The sequence below is a fragment of the Pararge aegeria genome, chromosome 6 (assembly GCF_905163445.1).
Source record: "Pararge aegeria chromosome 6, ilParAegt1.1, whole genome shotgun sequence".
Classification (NCBI taxonomy): domain Eukaryota; kingdom Metazoa; phylum Arthropoda; class Insecta; order Lepidoptera; family Nymphalidae; genus Pararge; species Pararge aegeria.
The window spans coordinates 4526805-4549271 of record NC_053185.1 but is presented as its reverse complement, the minus strand read 5'-3'; the positions used below and the strand labels follow the sequence as shown (position 1 = coordinate 4549271).

At 35.0% G+C, this 22467-nt stretch overlaps 1 protein-coding gene across 2 annotated transcripts in view; it reads left to right on the top strand.

The window, feature by feature from the left end:
- LOC120624423 (serine/threonine-protein kinase NLK) overlaps positions 1–13995 on the top strand; it is a 202969-nt gene extending 188974 nt beyond the window's left edge. The window contains exons 6-11 of one of the 2 annotated variants that reach the window (XM_039890953.1): positions 411–537; positions 1636–1806; positions 4004–4223; positions 5110–5203; positions 10336–10442; positions 13919–13967. In XM_039890953.1, the coding sequence (XP_039746887.1) occupies positions 411–537; positions 1636–1806; positions 4004–4223; positions 5110–5203; positions 10336–10432 (709 nt within the window). In that variant the 3' untranslated portion in view covers positions 10433–10442; positions 13919–13967. Of the gene's footprint in view, positions 1–410; positions 538–1635; positions 1807–4003; positions 4224–5109; positions 5256–10335; positions 10443–13918 lie in introns of both variants that reach the window. The other variant, XM_039890954.1, reaches the window with a different exon arrangement.
- Positions 13996–22467: the final 8472 nt, after the last annotated feature.

Genomic DNA, 22467 nt, shown 5'->3' with positions numbered 1-22467 from the left:
GATGGTATTTTCCTTTTAACTCGTTCACTAATAATGCATACCTATGCGAAATGTGTTTGTTTGTTTGTCCTTTCTTTACTCCCTTCCATACTAATATTATGATAGCAAACGTATGTCTATTTGTTTTACTTACTTTACACCTTAACTTACTACACTAAATACACTTGATTTTGGCATATAATTGGTTGAAAGGACAAAGAGTAACATAGGAAATTTTTAATCCCAGGAAAATAAACGGTTGCCAAGGGGTTTGTAGAAACAAATAAACGCGGACGAAAATAGCGGGCAGTGAGCGATAGCATTATAAGTTTCAGGACCCGGGTTCGATTCTGTGCTTGGAAAAGTAAGGTAGTAAATCTTGCGATTTGCATAAGCGGTGGACTAAAAGTATCCTTTAATTCGTGTTGCAGAGCGCCTGAGATCCTGATGGGCGCGAACCATTACACCGCGGCGGTTGACGTTTGGTCGGTGGGCTGCATATTCGGCGAGCTTCTTGGCCGACGCATTCTCTTCCAAGCGCAGAGTCCCGTCCAACAGGTACCGATATAACTTTAAGATGCTGAGTTTTTTTGTAGCTGTGAGATGGTGATAACAAAAGAAAAAAACTGTTTTCACCTCTCAATAATGGTAATAATATATGTATGAACGCTTCATAAGAGTCTGTGATTCGTCTTCGAGAATAAAAGCTTTTTGAATTTAAATTTGTAGTTACTGAAGGACTTGGCAAATTGGTAAGTATCTTTGTATGGTAACTATCGCTTATAAACAAAACAACGCTTCACAGGAGATGCAAGTAATACGTCCTACAAAGTTACGCCCTGTGTCTATCAATTATTAACCTGCGCAGGTATTATATTTATAGTATTTATATTTGAAATTATGTTCACCACAGCAATAAAAAATATAGAAGCAAAAATAAACTCGTTGTGCATTTTACTAGGCTACACAAAATTGCAAATTCATTCAAGGGCAATTGTATATTATTTTATAACAAATTACCAAATGAAATCTTTGAGATGTCTCTCAATAAGTTCAAAGTTTATATAAAACGTAAGCTTACAGAAAAATCCTATTATAATATTAAGGATTACTTAAACGATAAAAAAGCTTGGGTGTAAATTGCTCTAGCTTCATAGCTTAATATAAATTTTCTGGAAGATGGTGATAACAAAAAAAAAATTAGCCGGCTAAGTTTGTTGTGGGCTTTTCTAGAGACCAGACCTCTAGACTAGTAGACCAGGGCGCGTTTGGAACCCTCGTAGCTTTAGATTTAAGTTGGCGAACGAAGTTATCACCATCCCCTTACAATTATGTAAACAAATATGTATGAACGCGCTTCATAAGTGCCTGTGATAGGCCTACATGAACAAAGAAATTTTGAATTTGAATTTTTGAATATATCTCATTCTGTACCATATTTTTGACTAAATGACAACAATCGCGACCTCTCGACCTCGATGACCTCAATAACCTTGATTTTTAAGTATTCGGTATCAGCAGGTCGAACGTCGTCTATGCCTAGTTTATTTAGTAACAATTAATAACCAATTAATGACTACGTCTTCACAGAAAATATAACTTTGTTCAAGCCACTATCGCGAAGAAATAATGGAAAAAAACTTCTAACAATTTCAGCTGGAGCTTATAACGGAACTTCTCGGCACACCATCATTAGAAGACATGCGGTACGCCTGTGCGGGTGCGCGTGCGCATATGTTAAGGCGTGCGCCGCGACCTCCCGCGCTTGCCGCGCTCTACACGCTCTCTGTACAGGCCACGCACGAAGCCGTGCATTTGTTAGCACAGGTGAGTCAAAACAAAGCGCTGTTAGGATTCCGAAAGCTTTTAGGGCGATTCGAGCGTGTACTGTAATTCCGGAGACTTTTGGGATGGTTTTTGCAAGGGCGATCCGTTATCCGTGGGATTGTTTGTTTGTTGCGCTCTCACACCTTAGTACTCACCCATACATGTCAGTGGAACAGAAAAGAGACAGAGTGGAGACGAAAAAAGAAGGCGGGATAATCCCGGTTCTAGATACCAGTGTATGGAGATGGCGTCTAATCGCAAAACTTTACTCCACCAGCACCCATATATAAGATTTGTAAGCTCGCAATCACAGTATTTTACAAAAGTTCCACGTAGAGCGCTGGCTGCAATAAGAGCTTTGAAATATCGTACCTTTCAAAGCTCTTATTGCAGCCAGTTTTATTTTATTGAGGTTTCAATAGAAACGAGTAAAACAGGTTTTCAAGTTTTGCATAGATTGACCGATATTTGAGAACCTGTTCTTAGCTTTTTTATTAGTAATAATTGGCAGACGAAGCCGTTGGCGACGGAAAATGAAAAACCATAAACAGCGCAAAACATGAAAGGAACGCTTCCGGAAAGCTTACGAACTGCCGCCTTTTGTCCATCAAACTGAGCCATTGTCGCTGAAATAGGTATTATGTAATAGTTACAAATTATAACATATAGTTTTTTAATTTCATATTTATAATTTAACTTTTCTATATTTTACTGTAATATTGATTTATTAGTATGTACTCCTTAAAGTGTAGGTCTATTATATATAAAAACTAATGCGATTTTCAGTCTTTCAGCTAATTTGTGATCCTTCTGTGTAGGTCTGCGAGAGCTCAATATTAGTTATAAGGTCACCTTTTGCTCGAGTTATTTTCAAGTTTTATAATTTATCTTTTATTTGTTACACTTAATAATTTATCTTTTATTATTAATACGTGAATCAAAAACTTTGTACCCCTTTTTACGAAAATTTCGCAGATGGAAGGAGTTTGAAATTTCCCACACAACTATATACCTAGAAAATAATGCATTATTTTATTTCACACACACGCATTTATACTCTTTTTCAGTAGTGTCATGGGATTATAGCAATATAATTTTTAACAACAGAACCCTAATGTTCTTCAAACTTATAATTTAAATTAATTTTAGTTGAATTTCGACCAATAGGTTACCATTAGTAATAATAATGATAAATGAAACATGTCGGAAACATTAATCTCGTATTATTTTTCCGACTTGTTTCATTTATCATTCGGTACTTACGACCAAACTTAAATTTAAAAAGGCTTCTTCCTGATACCTGTCAATGCTAAACGCATATAAAATAAGAATTAGATAAATAAAATACTGGTCAATATCAGTGGAAAACGTAGGTCAGGTATTTTTTGTTTAGTCCTCAGAATGTCAGATCCAGAGCTTTCAAGCACAGCTTTGCTATATTTTTATAGTAGCGCCAGTTTTTATCGGTACACGTGCCGCGGCCGTAACGCGTGTTCACCTCTCGCGACAGGCACGTTTCGTATTCCAGCACGCGATCGACGCGGAAGCCCTTAAACAGTCATTCATTAGGCAAAGTTGTTGAAGGGAAAATTCTTTTGTGTACGGTATCCAATGGTTGATCAAAAGTAAAATTAATTAATTGAGAGCAAAAAGTTTGTTATATTGTTTTGTTTGGTTTAACCGTTGCACAAATCTAGATGATATTTGAGAGTTATAATACAGTTTGAATCCTGGAGATGACCCAATATACTTTTAATCTCGGAAAAGCACTCTAAATATGTTGTCGAGGGGTTATTAAAATTGCTCTTTGTTACCCATGCAAGTCTTCGCAGTTAAACTGATGTTGGAGAAATTTTGCTCAATATTGCACATTCTGGAAACGGAGATACGATATTTTTATCCCAGGATAAATAAAGATACCCGTGGAATTAAAAAAAACATTCGCTTGCAATAGCTAAATAATAAAAGCGAAATTTTTTTTTTGTTTCCCATGTTCGGACATAATTAGATTAGCTTGCATTCTGAAAACGGAATTAGGATACTTTCTATCCCGCGATGAAAAACATATTCGGGATTTAAAAAACGATTGAAACGCATACGAAGTCCTACAACTAGTTGTTGAACATTAATTTCGGAATTCTTCCGCGTGATCTTTATCAACGACCAGACAATAATTCGATAACATTATCAATTACAGATGCTAGTATTCGATCCGGCAAAGCGCATCTCAGTAGTGGACGCGCTCGCACACCCGTACCTAGAAGAAGGACGCCTCCGCTACCACTCGTGCATGTGCAAGTGCTGCTACAGTGCCCCGCCAGCAGCCAGGCACTACTCGCCGGACTTAGAGCCCGTCGCACCTCACGCTTTCCACGACGGCTGGGAGAGGAAACTCACTTCCGTGCACCAGGTTAAAGGTAAATTGCCATTCATCATCATGAACGTATTACCGGCCCACTTCTGAGCACTCACACATCGCAAACAAAGGCGGGTTAGTGAATGTAAAAAGAATAAATAAATAAATAATAAATATACTACGACAATACACACATCGCCATCTAGCCCCAAAGTAAGCGTAGCTTGTGTTATCGATACCAAGATAGCTGATGAATATTTTTATGAATATAATACACATAAATACTTATAATATTCAGATAAACACCCAGACACTAAAAATAATCATGTTCATCACGCAAATATTTTCCAGTTGTGGGAATCAAACCCACGGCCTAGGACTCAGAAAGCATGGTCGCTGCCCGCTGCGCCAGTAGGCCGTCACACGTCAATGGTTTCCGTGCTAAAATTTCCATTTCGTGGTAACATGGTCACTGAATATTCATTAAATAGTTTTTGGGATGCTAGCTAATATTAATAATTTCAAAATATTCAATACATAGTTATAATTACACGTCTCATAAATTTAGCTACTCCAAACCCTCTTCACGGCCCGGTCATTATCCAAAGATTAGTCTTTTCTGTATTTCACTACAAGTTAGTCCTTGAACAGAACGCTTTTAACTAGCGCTTTAAAGTAATCATACCAGATGGTAAGTTGTCATGCAGCCTGAGGTTCTGCGCTTGCCTAGAAGATGCCTTTTCATTCTTGATATGAAGGAACACATGTAGTTATCGGGGGAAGTCTGAAAGGTATTTGAGACCTTTACGTCGACATACAAGAAACAAGAAAGTAAAGAGCTTTGTACGCGTCAATGGTAAGATGGATCTTTGATCCGTAATTAAATAAAAATGCTGCGTCATGGTACGTCTTAATTCAAGAGTATGTTTAAACCGTGTGATCCGCAGAAGAGATCCACAAGTTCATAGCGGAACAGCTGCAGACGTCGCGGGTGCCGCTGTGCATCAACCCGCAGTCGGCCGCCTTCAAGAGCTTCGCAAGGTAAGGCGCCGCAACCGCAACCCACCGCAACCAAGCAACCAACCGACACTAGGTGATTTCTTTGCGATATAACCTTACGGTGCCTATATCTGTGGCCGGTCGATCTCCTTCAACCTTTAAGGTTTACACTGTAGTTTTGTCCGATATTGCGGTATAAAATATATTGTATGTTTGACCAATATTCCGATAACCTTGATATAAATGAAGTGTTCATAGATAGATTTTTTGTCTTCGCCGATTACAATATAATAGCGATAGATATGGCTATGTTAGTCCATTTAAAATAAATGTCTTAGTACTGACAATTTACCAGCATTTTATCCATCCATTTTATAAATTTGCATATTATTAAAGTAAGCATAGCTTGTGTTATGGGTACTAAGATAGCTGAAAAATATTTTTATGAATATAATATAAATAAATATTAATAAATATACAGATAAACACCCAGAGACTGAAAAACGTTCATGTTCTATACACAAACATTTTCCAGTTGTGGGAATCGAACACACGGCCTTTGACTCATAAAGCAGGGTCGCTGCACACTGCGCCATTCGGTTGTCATTTTGGCTCGAAATAATTACTCAAACGGCCTGCATAGCTTTTTGTTGATGTAAAAGAAATATATTATACAAGTAGAATTTCATTTTACCAGTTTCCCGTGGTATATAGTAGCCTAACACTTTTTTAAGTTTGAAGCTATATATTCTACCGAATTGTATAAGTTCTGTCGAAATCGGCTTAACATTTGCGAAGTATGATATTATTAAATAATAAGCTCAGGCAAACATTTTCAAAACATATTCGGGTAATAAATACTATTTTCACATAAAAGTATGAAGAAGTAACAGTTAGAGATTTGTGAAGTACATATAGATAATAGAGCCGATTCCGTTTTAGCAAATATCTTACTCATATTAAGTAATGCTGTCCTTATTACTCTTTATTTCCTGAAAAGAGATAGCACAATTGTTAAACAAGGATTCGTGTACAACAGAATTGTCACCATTATAATACTATCCACATTTTAAATAAGATGGATAAGAGCGAATGTTTATCGTTTATTACATTTTGTTAATTTACACCCCATTGTAGTGATGAAAATTGAAACAAATGAAAAGTAATTCAAATGGGCAAAAGTACTTTTATAACTTGCACTTCCAAAAGAAAGAAAATGCCCCTAATATCGGACAAAACACTTTCTTAGCTTGAACTATAATTTTGAATATCTACGTTTGCTTTGAAAAGTGTGTTAAATTCAAAATCATAGTCTAGAAAAACACGAGTTTTTTTTAATTTAAAGTATGCAACAAAGTGTCTGTGAACTAATGTTTTGGATATAACATTCTTTTCTCAAAAAATACAGATGTATTTTTTTGTTTTTTTTTTTAAAGACGGCCGGCCAAAGTCATTAGGCACCTTACGCTGAGTTACATATATAGCGACCACCCCGCACCCATATTCGGCCACGCTATTTTCATTGACGTGTGGACAATAAAATACTATATGTTTGAATAAAATATAAGAAACATCACAATGACATATTTTGTATTAATTGTGGGTAGTTTTGCACTGTAGCAATAATGTAATTATTATTATGAAGAAAATTGAAGTCTTCATTCATACGTAGAAAATGATAAATATTTTTTTTCTATTGTGGTATTTGTAGATTATAATTATTGTAATAGCAAATGTATACGTCGTTTACCGCAAAAAGAGCGCTGATGTTCTAACTGCTTATTCGGTGGTATTTACAATTACATGCGAATATATGTTCGCTTATAAAGGTCTATTTTTGAGTGGTGAATACTAAACATGAAGTGTAATGAATCAAAACTTAACAAATATCCAATAATTTATATGATTCTACTCTAAGAAACATAATAGTTTAACGGTTAAGGGTTGACTCAAATCCGAAACTATCGTAGGTTTTAAATGTACCCCTTTGACTATTGTCGTACGCGCTCAAGCTGTGGGAACCGGGAACAAGGGAATATAAGTCATATTTTTAAAAGCTTATATTTTTTTTTAAATTATTACAATTTTACCGATGCGGGGTTTGAACATTAGCGCTTCTTTTACGTGACACCTACTATACACATAATTGTTGTCTGCACGTCTTATAGACGATAATAAAACAGACTAAAGCAAATGATCATCACAACTAGGTGGGGCACGGTGCAGCCAAATCAGCGCACAATATGCACGTCAGTGTTACGGCCTTAATGTTCTCTTAGGGCAGAGACATACTTATTACACGCCACTCACCAAACACCGAGTGACGCTGCGTTTTTTTCACATCAAATCGTATTATTACCATCAACAAAATACAACCACAAACTCTCGACGACACATATTTTTGGGTGTCGGCATTGTGTTTATGTATATAATAATACTGTTTGCTTTGACTCAACACGCGTCGCGTGGCGTCTGTTCAGTTGGGCTGATATAAGTTTACTACCCAATTAGCACGATGAGTTAGCAATTAAAGTTCAACCTGTTAGAACTGTATTGGCGCGTAGTAAAAACTGTACAAAAAGCCATTATACAGTTATAACATAGTTTTAACTCTTTTTTTTTTATACCTTCGTACTAGTTGAGTGAGTTCCTTAGACACGTTTCTACCATGATACATCTGAGCCCCTAGTACAGTTTTTTCGAGTAAACAACGCCGGAGTTACGTTAATTGGTCAAGCTTTGTATGGAATGGTCAAAAAATGAAATTTCTTCGTGCATATGATAGATTTTCTAAAACTAAAAAAAAATAAAATAAAATTAGTGTAACTTTTAATTATTTATTATCAATTTAAAAAAATATATTACACACTAAAAAGCAACAAAAAGATTGTTTTTTACATTATAAGAAAGGTAATAAAATATAGACTTTAATTTAATATACGTAAAGTCGAAGTTTCGTTGATCGTTCAATTTTGTATGGATTGTTCACAGCAGATTGACGCTAACGCCAAAAAGACGTTCGTTTACTTGAAAACTTGGTAGGCGCAAGCGTAGTTAAGATTTGAATGTCATAGCGAAAACGTCAAATTTAGTTTCCTTTTACTAGTTTCCGGTGGTCGCAAAAGTAAAGCCTATGTCGATATCCCCTACCTTTATCCACTTCCGAAAAGCCCATCGTAGTTATGTTTTGCAGTGTATATATTATTAAATTATTAATAGGCTAAGAGCTGGTGGGGAAAAAACGAGCTGAATACACACATATTTTTAAAAAACGGATATGGACATCTAGACCTACCCAGTCGGCGATGGATTCACGATGCTTGATTTCGTAAAAATGGTGACCTATTTAAAAGTATAAAATACTATATATTATTGGTTAATTCTGATGAATTGCAAAGCATTGGAGAGATACGGGTTTGAATCCCATGGATGCTATTTTGTAGCCTGAATTCAATATATACAGTGATTTCCGGCTCGTCTTACAATGGCATAGTTAATGTGTCCAATTCGGTGCTAAAGAAATATCCTTTACCGAGCACGAACGAACGACATGGCATGGCTGCAGCATCTATATCTGTTCTGTCATTCTACCGAGCTAATATTCAGATAAACTCTCAATTCAATTAACACTTTGCTATTTTTGTGTATAATAAAATGAAAGCATTTTGAGTATCGACGAAATATATATGACATGGGTACTAGTCTAAGACTAAAAGAAGTTGCCGTGTACGCAAAAAACTATTTAGGAACTTTCTACATGTAATAAATAAATAAAAACCAGAATACGTAGGCCAACCTGAAATTCATAAATTGTGATTCCACCACGGATCTGTGGCATTTTTATTGCCTTGGGGCACCACAATGACTCGATACTACGTTGAAAATAAAGCATTGAAGAAGCTAAATATCTTGCGAATTAAAGTAAATTTTAGTCCCAAATTTTATTAAACACGGTACACAGTGTACAACAATTATTTACTTTATGTCACATGAAATAAACACTAAATTACAATGCTTTAATTTGAATCGACTCCGTGTTGCGTCGTTATTGTGCGAAGGTCTGGTCCACTGAAGTAATTTTATGTTTTCAAAATTAGGCTCAGTTTCCCACCAGCTCCCCGGCTACAAAGATTAACTAAGCGCCTTCTGGCTCGATTTTACAAGCCCGATTTGTGCATGGGTTTTAAAAAATAATATTTTTACACCTACTCGTTATTATATTTCTCCCCGCTTCCGAGCGACAGTTCTCCGCACCACCGCAGTTCAAGCGAATAAAAGTCATCAACCCTCTTGAAATGGTGGTTCGAATATTTTTAGTACCTACATCGTGTGTATTAAGGCGCTGTTCATTTATTGCGTATTATTTACCCCAAATGACACCTTTCGGTAGAGCGAGAGATTAACTGTATCAAAGTTAGAAGAATAACACGTAAATGCTTCTTGTAACTTTTGAAAATAAACAAGGATAAGACAGCTAATTAATTTTTAGTAGTTCTAAGAAGAATATTTTTTTTTTTGGTTAGAGTTGATAAAAACAAACAGACATACGTTTTACAGAGACAAATAAAACAAGCCTGATAGTACTTTTAAAGTTCCTAAAATGTTCAGTGGTGATACGCACATGTTAATTATAGTCCTTACATTATTGCGTGAGATGGAAACAAAATTCAAATTCAAATTCAAATTCAAAATTCATTTATTTCAAGTAGGCCTAATATATTATAAGCACCACCGGTTCGGAAGGCAGATTCCACTGAGAAGAGCCGGCGAGAAACTCAGCAGATTGCTCTTTTCCAACTTAATTTTATAGTTTAAATCAACAAACAAATTACCAACAATCCATTATCGAAGACGAAGCCAATCGTGTTTAGTGATATCAAATCTAGTAAATAGTATTTAGTGTACCCAAGGTCGCTTCACAATAGTTTTTTTGGGTCAACCCCGCCAATCATTATATGGTCCAAGCGATCGGTGTTATACAAGGGGCATATGCACATTTCGTTTGGTGGGGGTTTGGAGGTTCGTTTTTGTGTCCTGAAAACTTTAGTAATTCTATTTGCGGGCTATTGTTAGCAGAGCGATGAAATATAGTTCATGAACTAGCCCGATTTCTTTAAATCAATAAATGAACAGCACCTTATAACGTTTTGCATTTTTCTGTGTGTTTGCGGCAGCCGTAGAACCAGTTCGAAAGCAAAAGTTTGTTCTCCTTTCAAGACCGCGGCAAAATATCTGCTGCTGTCGCCCGTGATATTTCTGTGCGCCGCCTAGCGCCACGCCCGTAAGCGCCCCGCACGTCCTATTGTGTTGTCCCTAGGGCACTATGCATACATGGACGCCGTTCGAAAAGGCACGAGTTTATAGCCGCGGGCGTTTATAAGAACAATCGTTTTTTAGCTAGCCTGATCACGAACACCTTTGTGTAAGATTTGCATGCTCGCAAACGTTGAGTCGCTATCGCGTATCCAAACATTTTACCGCCATAGCAAAACGGACTTAATCCTATTCGTTTAAGAGTGTCAAATTCTGTACTCTAGACATATTTTTCATAAACGTAGCACTAGCTGAAGAAATGTAGACAAATTTGGGCTTTAAAACGATCAAGATAAATTCCATTTTACTCTAAAGTTCCAGTGTTTCGATACTTGAAAACGACTGTACGATTGCGAGCGTACTTATATATTACCAAGGGAATTTCGAATCTATTCGATTTCGATTTTACGAATATGCGAATTATCTGATAAGTCCGGTCATACATATTTTTATCAACCGGTCACGCTTGCACTGATTAGCAAGCGAGAGAGTTACTGAAGTTTATTATCCAGATGACTCAGATGATAACGGAGATACAAACCAAATCTCCTGCAAACTGAGAGAGATAAATAAGACTTTTTCAGAATTAGTTGATTGTTTCGTGTGATGACCGTATGATGCGTATAAGCCGCAGTAGCGCTAAATTCCACATAACGCATGTTTCAGTAGTTGCGGTATTTATGGAATTGTCTTTGATTTTTAAAGCTGGCCAACAAAATCAGACCCAAATTTATTGGTGATAATGTGATTAAATTTCAATGCATTTTATATCAAAAAGGAATAAATGGTTCTTATATACGCCTTCTTAAAACAATAAAAAATATATCCGTACCGTAAAACATATTGATTTAATTTAAAAGAAAATAACAACTTTTGACTCTTAACACTCCGTCGCACAACTGATCTTTGAGTTTCGAAGATAGCATTAAATCGCAGACAAGACAAGTTTAATGCCCAATTTTAATCTCGAAAATGCCGAGTAGGCGGGGCAGAAAACCCCAAACCTAAAGAAGGAAATGGCACGGACAACTGGCCATTTTCTCGTTTGTTATCCACGTAATCAAATGGAAAACATCATAAAAATTAATATTTCATTATTACAAATGTAAAACGGATTATGTAATGAGGTTTTACTGAAGAGCTTCGTGCAACGGAGTGGAAGTGTCAAATTAAATTTTTAATTGAGTTCAAATATATTAACTAGAAGTGAAATAGTGTTGCCTTCGCGAACGTGTGTCGTCCGTAATTTCAAAAGGGTTGATCGTCGGAGTTTGCTCCGTTCCGGTTGCAATGCATGCGTTATACCAATTTTTACGATTTTATCTCAATCAATCTCTAAAATAGTTAGCGTTCTTTATATCATTTTCTATTTCAATCAAATATTACGCTTGTAGATTAATTTAGTGTTTTTTAATATCCTAGTCCTATTATGAAGAGTTTATTCCAGTAGTCCAAAAATTTATCTAGCGTTTATACGAGGTCTTGTTACTTAACGTAAAATATAGCACAATTATTATTGTTTATTGAAATACAATATTACTTCATGGTTAATTAATTGCGCCGGATGTTTTTATCTACACTAAAAATTTAATAAAAACGATTTATAACGCCATAAATTTTATTTTAAAACACGCTATCGAAACTAAAAATATATGATACAAAACCTTTCAGTTTTATGATATTCATCATAAAGTCCCGTTGCTGGGACAGTGTTTTAAAGCATTCTGGATTACATATTATAATGCTATTGTAATATTGTGCTTTGAACTATTAAGTACTGTTGTTTCTAAATTTTATTATTACCATTTAGAGGTTTAACCTTCTATTACGTGCCGTAGTTGATAGTCAAATGGCGCAAATTATTGCTTTGTTTATAATTGTTTAATGTCGTTATCTAGTTAGGTTAAGAATAGTTACTCTGTTGTATAAAATATTTTTATATTTTTTATAAAACTTCATTCTAGATAGGTACACAGACGCACCGAATCTAATTGGATCGTCTTCTTTATGTAACCTTATTGGTTTAATACCCCATTTAGATTCCGATAAAAGTCATGTCAAGATAATAGATATAACGATCGCTAACAATATTTAACTAAAAAAAATATCAAATAAATCATAATTAAACTAAATCATAATTAAACTAAATTGAGTCTACATAAAAGTTCCATTACATAGGTAGTTGGAATGCAACAATAACTCTGGGCGTATAATTGTGCTGTCTTGAATGATTTTTGTTTATTGAAGCTGTTTTCGATAGTTAAGGCTTGTTTTATTAAGCTATATTTTGTATTTTTAACTAACGATGGTATACTACCTGATTAGTTACTCAGAATATCAGGTTTTGAAAGATAGTGCAGATATGAAATAGTAGACAGTTTAAGTCTCTTTCTTTCGAAGACAGTTTCAAAAAGTATTTGTGGTATTTATATAGTAGTGCATGAGTAGTCGTTGAGAACAGAGGCTGAAGTGTTCGTTTTTGAGTAAAAGAAACTCGTTCACTATAGTTTGCATTGTTACGAATTTTTTGTGGAATCCGAAGGTTGTACACGGTAACGGCGCATTGCATATCCAAATTTGTCTTGTTATCTCTTTATAATATTTTGTATGTAACCACAGGAATGTCTAAACGAATGCTAACGAAATCAGATAATTAAAGTAAATACCATTGATGTTATTTGCGTAAGAAAAGGCTAATTCGTATCTGTGTACTTTTCTAAGCCACGTAAGTAATGTCATGATTTTTTTTACACTAATTACCTTTTTTCGTTTGACACTTTTTATACATTCTTGTGTTTGGATACAAAATTATATAGAGAGGACTGGTGTTATTTGAAAATGCAATGCGCTACGCCCCGCTGTCACCTTATGTGCTAGCAATTTGTGGTACTATATCTTCTTGTTCTATAAAAATAAAAATAAACGCTAACTAAAGTGAGTTCGTTTTGTTCACGAAGTAGATACACTCAAAGCACTGTGCCAGACACTCGGTTGTGGTGATATTGTGTTGTTTACATTTTTATCAAGTATGTAGTTACTAAAGTAGTTTGAATTGTGATGCAGTTTTGCTGTTCAAGTCTTTTATTATCATAGACGAAAGTTTTGGATTCAATACTTTTTTTTTCTTACAATTCATGCATGGTCAAATATTAGTTACGTGATGGATTTTGTTGTGCGAACAAACTGAGTTTATATAGTGATTCTGTCCATTTTTTCTCCGTCGTTCCAAAACGCGTACATATGATATCACTTCCTTTAAAATATTTTTGACGTAGGTACTGCATAAGTTTCACTCAGTATAACAAGGAAGAAGTCATTATTAAATTGAAGGATAGACTCGTTAATCGAATCGAAAATGATTTCGTCACGAATCCATCACGTATCTAGTGGCGTGGGTGTGGGCTCCGCACGCAGTACGTCTGTCTAACCGCTAGTGTATTACAGTTCCACCGTCGCGCATCCATCCGAACTGCCGCCATCGCCGCACCAGTGGGAATGACGCGAAACAAAGCGCGGCTTCGACAAGCGACGCGCCGTCTACACCGAAACGCGATAACGTACCTTATACCTAACGCAATTAGACCACATTTAATCTGCCTTAATTAGTTTACGAAACAGAGAAGAATAATGTCTTAAGCTATAGATACAGTGACCAGAATCGCCTATGGGTATAATACTAAACCAAGTATGGTTTCGACAAGCGTTTTGGGCCTTCTACGCCGAAACGCGAATACCTTATACCTAATGCGATTAGACCTCATTTAATCTGCCTTAATTAGTTTACGAAACAAAGAAGATTAATGTCTTCTGCTATAGATATAGTGGCCAGAATCGCCTGTGGGTATAACAATAAACCAAGTACGGTTCGACAAGCGTCGCGCCTTCTCTACGGAAACGCGATAACCTACCTTATACCTAACGCGATTAGACCTCATTTAATCTGCCTTAATTAGTTTACGAAATGAAGAAGAAAAATGTCTAATGATATAGATACAGTGGCTAGAATCGCCTGTGGGTATGACACTAAGCCAAGATTGGTTTCGACAAGCATCGCGCCTTCTACGCCGAAACGCGAAAACCTACATTATACCTAACGCGATGAGACCTCATTTAATCTGCCTTAATTAGTTTACGAAACAAAGAAGGTTAATGTCTTCTGCTATAGATATAGTGGCCAAAATCGCCTGTGGGTATAACAATAAACCAAGTACGGTTTCGAGAAACGACGCGCTGTCTACCCCGAAACGCGAATGCCTACTTTATCACCTAAGTGATAAGACCTCATTTAATCTGCCTTAATTAGTTTACTAGACAAAGAAGATTAATGTCTTCGGCTGCTAAGAGAGTGGTAAAGACGCTCAACTAAGCGTAGTATTGACAGCGTCATCATGAACGCTGACTAATACGCAATAATCCAATTTATCACCTAGGTGATAAGACCTCATTTAATCTGCCTTAATTAGTTTACATAACGTAGAAGAGTAATATGTGTCGAAATGATTGTAAACCAAGGGTGGTTTTGACAGAAATCGCGTCTTAATCGGTTTACGATAACAGACCTTATCGAGAAAGCGATTAGAGCTCATTTCTGCACCATAATTTCATCAAGGAAAGAATGAAATGAAGATATTTTGGCTTTTTATCTTGAAGATATTGATACCGGGCTGAACCCAAATTGTCAAATGAAAACAATCAAGAGATATTGAAACCTAATAACTTGACGGCCCGAATCACTGAATTAGTGATTTTAATTCTTGAGTGGATTGTAAGAAACAGAATTGTAGGTGTATTATAAATAATAACGTATGTAAAATTGAGAAAGGATTTTTAGTAAAATTAGTATGCACATAGAATACTCGCAAATTTAATTAAAAAGATATAATACGCATTGAGGTATAAAGCTTTTGTTTGTATGTGAGTATGAAAACTGTGCGCAATTGAAAGTGTTTAGTTAAATTTAATTAAGAAGTTAGCAAATGAACCCAAATAAAATTGTTTTATAAAGCTGATTATTATGTACAATGTTGCTGATATATTATTTTACTGCCTTTTTTATATTATTGCAGTTCAAAAAATGTGAGGTCACGTTATGAAAGATTAATATTTGGATTTTTATCTTGTAACACAAAAGTCTTCGTTTACACGGTTTTTAAAAAAAATGGTTGATGAGAGTAATTATCGGGTCACTATAGTAAAAAATTTGTACTTTCTTTAACTCAACGCTACTTTACTACCCGTGTGAATGACGAGATTTTACGTGCATTAAATGTTGTTTGGAAGTTATTAATGAACACAAATATATATTATATACATAGCATTATAAATTATATACTTAATACTTAATGTAATTTAATCTTGCTCCATAAGAAAATGTTACTGTGAGATGTATATGAAAATATTACTCGATATTTATACTATTTAACTTTTACAGAAATGAAGAATGAATGTTTATAGAACCCAAGAACACAAGCCTTATATTCAGGTCACCAAAAGTGGTCACCACTGTGCATATATAGTGCACGCAGTGAGGCCACAGAGGTTCTTGGAGCTATAAACATTCCAAACGGATATATTTTGCTTTAATAATAACTTGTCATACATAATATGTACGTGATTCCTGTTTAATTTTTTATTATTCAAAGGTCTTAAGTGTGACCTTTCAAAGGGCCTTAAACAATGGCTGCCAAATATTATAGTGTTTCAAACGTTATTTTTAATTAGTCTAAATAGGTTAGGTTAGTATGTTAGTGATTTTGTATATAAAGTAAGATGAAAATGGAGATAGGCGGTAGTAAATGATGGCAACGTGGTAGAACAAGACATTTTAAACCTCGTCTAGTAAATGGTCAGTCTCTAAATGAAAATCATTTTTTTTTTCAATTAATAATATAATGAATAATTAAGTTTTTATTTCAATTTGAGACTTTAAAAGGTTTATAGTAAAAAAATAGGTATAATGGACAGCATCGATGTTAAGCGGCGTGAGCGTTCGGCACGTATGTTGAGTACTAAACACAGTTATTGAGCGCTCCGCACAGACGCTGAGCACTTTGCAAAGGGTATTTAATGTTTTGAGTACTGTACACGGTTTTTTGCGGCCGGGTATGTAGCTAATATATACCGCCTCACGATTTTGGTATTGAGATTCAAATCCTTAATCAAACACCTGCTTGATAATCAGGCGTTGGCAGACCAACGGACAGACACACACACGAGTCATATTATAAAAGTTCCGTTTCTTCATCGAATCCTCCTCTAAATCCGAGCGCCTTGATGGTTTCGTACTATGAATTTTTTATAGTATTTTAAGCAATCGCATACATAATATCCATTTGTGTAATCGCAAAGGCCCCTAGTGCATATTTAAATTGATGCATCTACCTCTTTCTGTCCAAACTCCGCCCCCTGCGCTCCGCCCCGGGCGTAAATCTGCAGTATTATATCTAGGATAGCGCGCTTTCGTTTATCCTATCCTTGTATATAAGGAGGAGTAGGGAAAGGATAGCACTACTAAAGTCAATCCGCCTTCTGAAGAATTTGGACTAGATTGATTATTATAAATCGCGGTCGTTAGTTTGCATCGCATTAATCGGTGATTTCGCAGATCATTCATTACGTATTAAACATCGGTGTCGACCATCATACATAAAGCTGTACCATATACGCATTAGGAATACAACGAAAGGAATCGCAAATGTAGTTAATGAATTCATATAAATTATTTAATATAATATAATTTAATATAATATCAGATACCTTCTTATAAATCATACAGATTGTTCCACTCATTTGTTCTAGCGACGTATGTGTGTTAGCTCCATAGCGATCACATCGATCATTGAAACACCCCATCTTACGCATGTTGAGTCAGTCAAAATACTACTATATGTGACTCAACTCGCGTGGCGCAGTACAAGTGTACTACATTTTTGCCCAGACATGTTTGTTTCAACGTGAACAAAATAATATTTGTAATCGTCTTAAATGAAAACTTTCTGTGTTCGAAGATTTGTCATTTAGATCATAATGTAGCAAATCTAAATCGATTATAGTTGCGCAGGTTAGTACTTGTGCAAAATCAATATTTCTCCTAGAAAGCTTTTTCATGTTTGGTACGTAGCATAAAAACTATAAAAAAAAGTTTGAGATTTGCTTACACTTACTTTATTTATGTTAACCAAATTTGAACAAATACGTTTGTGCAAACAACGTAAGGTCTACAGGACTGGCTAGTCACATAGGCTGTGTTCGCGACAGGTCTGTTTAGGACATTTTCTTGATATAAGTTAGTTAACTTACGATTTCTGATAGTTAACTATTAAAAGGCTGAGACTGTCGCAAATTTTGTACATGTGATTTTTATTTTACAAACGTTCTGCGAAAACCCCGTGCTGAAGAGTTGTAGGCAAAACTGAGTTTTACCAGCGTACGAATAAGATCTAGTTTACTCTGATGTTCAAGGAATTCGATACTGGAAAACGACTCTTTTGCGTGTATACTGTACATTTAACGAGACAGGTCGCAACAAATGAATGGACGTATCATTTAAATGTGATGTGAAAGCTTCTTAGGCAAAGTAATATTCATAATGTACTCTATTGTTTTTAACTTGTCTCATTATGTAGACAACCTTTTCATACTTTTTAATGTAGTTTGTTTTAAAAATGGAAGAAAACAAATCTGTTGAAATAAATAAAACGATAGGAGATATTCTTTGTGAATTTATGCTTTTATTGGTTTTGATATTTTCAAAACGATCCTCACGGTAATAAGTATTTGAAAGATTGTTTACATTATAAGACATGTAATAAAAATGGAGTGTATATATTTGCGATTCTATATAGTAGGTTTACGCGTGTGTGAGTAGGTTTCTGTGTGCGCCTGATCGTATGGAAATTGCAAGCAATAAATGTTGCAATATAAATAATAATTGTACCTACTTTGCTTAATCGTACTTGTTATCGCTTTTTAATTGAACATTTGTGTTTTCGGTGTATTGGAAGTTTATTACTTTAATTAAATATTAGTACAGTCAAATTGGGTAGGTTTACTTTTCAAGGTAACTTTTCCAATCAACAGACAATCGGATTTTAATGGTTTGTAATTATTATTGATGAAGAATTATCTTATTATTCATTTATTTGGTAAAGAAATCAACTAAAACAATAACATCTGATGTTCTGTCGATTTAATGCTGTCGTGTGAAAAGCTAAGTCACCTACCGTTTATGCTACCTTATTTTGGATCTTCTGCATACAAATTTGACGTATTAACTTCGGCGTTATGTTTTTTAACTTGAATACATACACACGGAGTACCTGCGGTAAGCCGGCTCGGCTTTGCTTGCGCACCGTAACTCTCAATGAGTATGCAAAGTAAGTTTACGTTGTTATTACACGTATGTTAGAGGTCTGTTGTTGACTCTGCATAACCGTAACAGTCCGTGGTTATAGCAAATTGACTTGTGATTATCGCAATTGATGTTATTGGGTGATTTTGAGCCTGTTAGCTAATTGTAAAAGTGCAATTATCTAAGTGGTCTGTGTGACGTCAGCAATCATGACAAGTTAGCGATACAAACCAATAAATCACATCTTGGCATTGCCTAGGGAACTTACGCACTATGCGACCATGATTCCGACAAGTCCTGGTCGCAAAATCGCTGAAAAAAAAGCTCGCTGCATAAGCGTGCTTTAACAGAAAAACAGTTACCTTGACTTAATCGAATACAAGCGCAAGCCGAGCGTTCCTGGACGTTCATCGTAATGTATAATATAATGTTTGGCTTCATCAATCCGCTAAATTTACGTGCTAGTCGGACAACACGTTTTGCGGCCAGTTGATCATTGCTGTTAAGGTCGCGATACGTCTTAGTGCACTAAGCCCCTTATAAGTAGAATTAATTTAGTTATTGTAACTTTTGTGTTCTTTCTTTCATAACGCCGCGTGCAGACGTAGGATTCGTATCCAACAAGTAGACGACAGTTGTACCGCAAACACGAGAACATCCGAGCGTCTGTGCGCTGCTTTATCATGTAATATATTTAGGCTTACTCTAAACACCATTGTATGTAACATCGACTGAACATTTTTACGTAGTTAGGATAGATTAGAATTTATTACGTACACGGGAAATAGTGAGCAAAAAGTACTATACGCAACGTAGTGTATATTATGTATAGTGAGGTAAATTTTAAATGTTTACATATTGAATTCAAGCATTTATAGTAGGTATATTCTAGAGGATATACATAATATAGCGGTCTGTTATTATCTTTTACATTAAAGAGTCCTTAATGACATCTGATATTTTGTGCAAACTGCAAATACATGAAATGACAAGCGTTTCACCGAACAACTATTAAATTAATCTAATCGTTTTGCAAACGTTTTAATAATAAAAATATACTATCGTTTTATAAATCATCGAATGTCCCCGGACTATTTTTTTCAGTTAACAAATAATATAATTTAATTGTTATTTGGTAAGAAGCTTGCTAATTCACGTGTTGAGTACATAAATATTAGAAACTGTAAAAAGCGAGTTGAAAAAAGACAAAAGTGTGCATGCATTAAGAGAGTATCGAGAAGTTATATCGTTCAAGAAAATATTTACATCGTATGATATGCCCTGCGAATAACTATGAGTAGGTACTTGTCATATTTATTCTGCATATTCGATGAACCTTAAAAGACCGCGTTTTTAGTAATAAACCGCATTTCTTTGATAGTGGCGCATTAAAAAAAACAAATGGCAGTCTGTCATAAAGACTACCGATAGAATCGAAAACTCAACAAATGGAATATTATGTCTCCAATTTAAATATTTTGTTTTTTTCATTATTTTATCTAGCAATACAAGTGTATTTAATAATAACTATTGTACGGAAAAGTGAAGTAAACAATTTTAACAATAATTATCAAAATTGTAATAAAACCTCATAACAAAATAAACTTTTCAAGTGATCAACATATCTTCACTTATTATGCTATAGCAGTGTGTCGGTAACGTGAAAACACAAGATTTTACGCATCCTAATAGTCGACCAACTAAATGATACAGTCGAATATATACAATGTATTAGTAACCGTAGACATGTAAACAGACAGCTACACTCTCGCGCCAGTCTAGCGCAACATGTCACGAGCATGTCGAGGTCATCTGTGACCCCATAAGTTCTCCCCTACCAAAATCGCTCAACGCGGCAGCTCATTGGATATTTACTTTCAATTCACATTAAAAATAACTCACATTTTGTACTCAGTTTTTTTAATTCCAGAGGCAGTGATGTTTTACCATTGAAAACGGCTCATCTTCACTTTCTCTATATATACATAAAATGCAATTGATTCTCTTATGTACCCAATGTTTCACAAACAATAGTATTTCCCTTATGACACTATCAAAGCAAATAACCTAAAGGTCCTATTAAGAATCACGTGTGCACTATTCGTTTCTGTGAAATTAAGGCCGTATCCAACGATTAAAGTATTTTTCTTGTGTTCATTCTTGTTCGAAATATAATCTTTTGTTTAAGAAATTGATGTTTCAATTTGTTTACGTAGGAATCTAAATATCTAAATATCTAAAGTATTCACGCTGCTCATGTGTATTAGTTTAGGTGAAACTTTGTGTGCGTGTCAAGAGACGTAGCCTTAAAACTAGTTCAAAGCTATATAAAATAATAAAAAATGTAAATAAATAAGGGCGTAGCTTTAGTTAGACTCTAATGTAACTTGGTATGTAAGCCGTTGGAATATCCGCACGATTAGAATTGCGAGTTCGATGTACCGTGACAGGGGAAATTTAATATACAGTTTGTAGGAGAGTCGCCGTTTATATTACTCTACACCTCAACCATATGACCATGGAATGGTACAGTCGAATACGTTTTATGGTACAAAAGGAAGCGGATCTGAAAGCATTTCTTACCAAAATACGTAGTATGTTCAATTATTACCAAATTGAATAATATAGTCTGTGAATAAACAGCATTATTTTTTCTATGCAACTGTATAAATCAATGTACTAAACATTCCGCTTTCGGCTCATTTATTTAGATCGATTTATGAATCGAATGGACAAAATAACTCATGTTGTAGCTGTTTTTTTATATATGATTTTTGGCTAAAAAATATTCATTTTCGCAATTTTGTAATATATATCTGTAGGTGGTTTATCTAAAATGACTATTTTGAAAATTACTACGTATTTTGTATGAAATGTGTTTAGACACGCTTATTTACCCACCTTGCCTTAACTCAGAAAACTGACACTGTGATCCGTTAGGCGTAATTAAATATTATTGGACTCAATCGCACCCCCTCCCTCTTGTGACATTGTGCATAATCCCTTAGGGTCAGTGCAAATCGAGCGGTTTGCTACTCTCGCATGCTCGAGAACTTTTCGCAAAAATAATAATGATTTTAATTTCAATTGAATAAGTTCAATTAATCTGGAGCAAAGAATCAATCAATTAATCTAGAGAATGGTCATTAGATTGCCAAGTTCCAAATACAGAAGGCGATTAATGAATCCAAGGACAAAAGAGAACCTTATTTGACAATAATTTAACCTGCTAATTGGTCCAATTATAATTTTATAACAATCAGCTGAAGATCTTTGGATACAGAGGATTGAACTCCTATTTTTTTTGGTCATGCTACTTTTACTTCCTACAACACTTATTTACAAGTCCTAATTACAGTTATTCGTTGATCTTCATTAAACTTTGACGATCGTCGAAGTTTGAGAACGAAACGGAATGAAAGTTTTTTACATACAGAAAGTAGCCAATTACTTTCGATTGATGCAATACTTGTTGCCATTGTACTTTTCACCATTATAATATGGATGTAACAAAAGATTTTAAATTATTATTTTCCATTTAACTGTATTTGAAATTTGAATTTATACAAGGATGATATTTACGTAACTATCAGTGAGAAAAAATCTGGGGCATGCGAGTAAGGTAGTCACTGGTCAGTTTTTG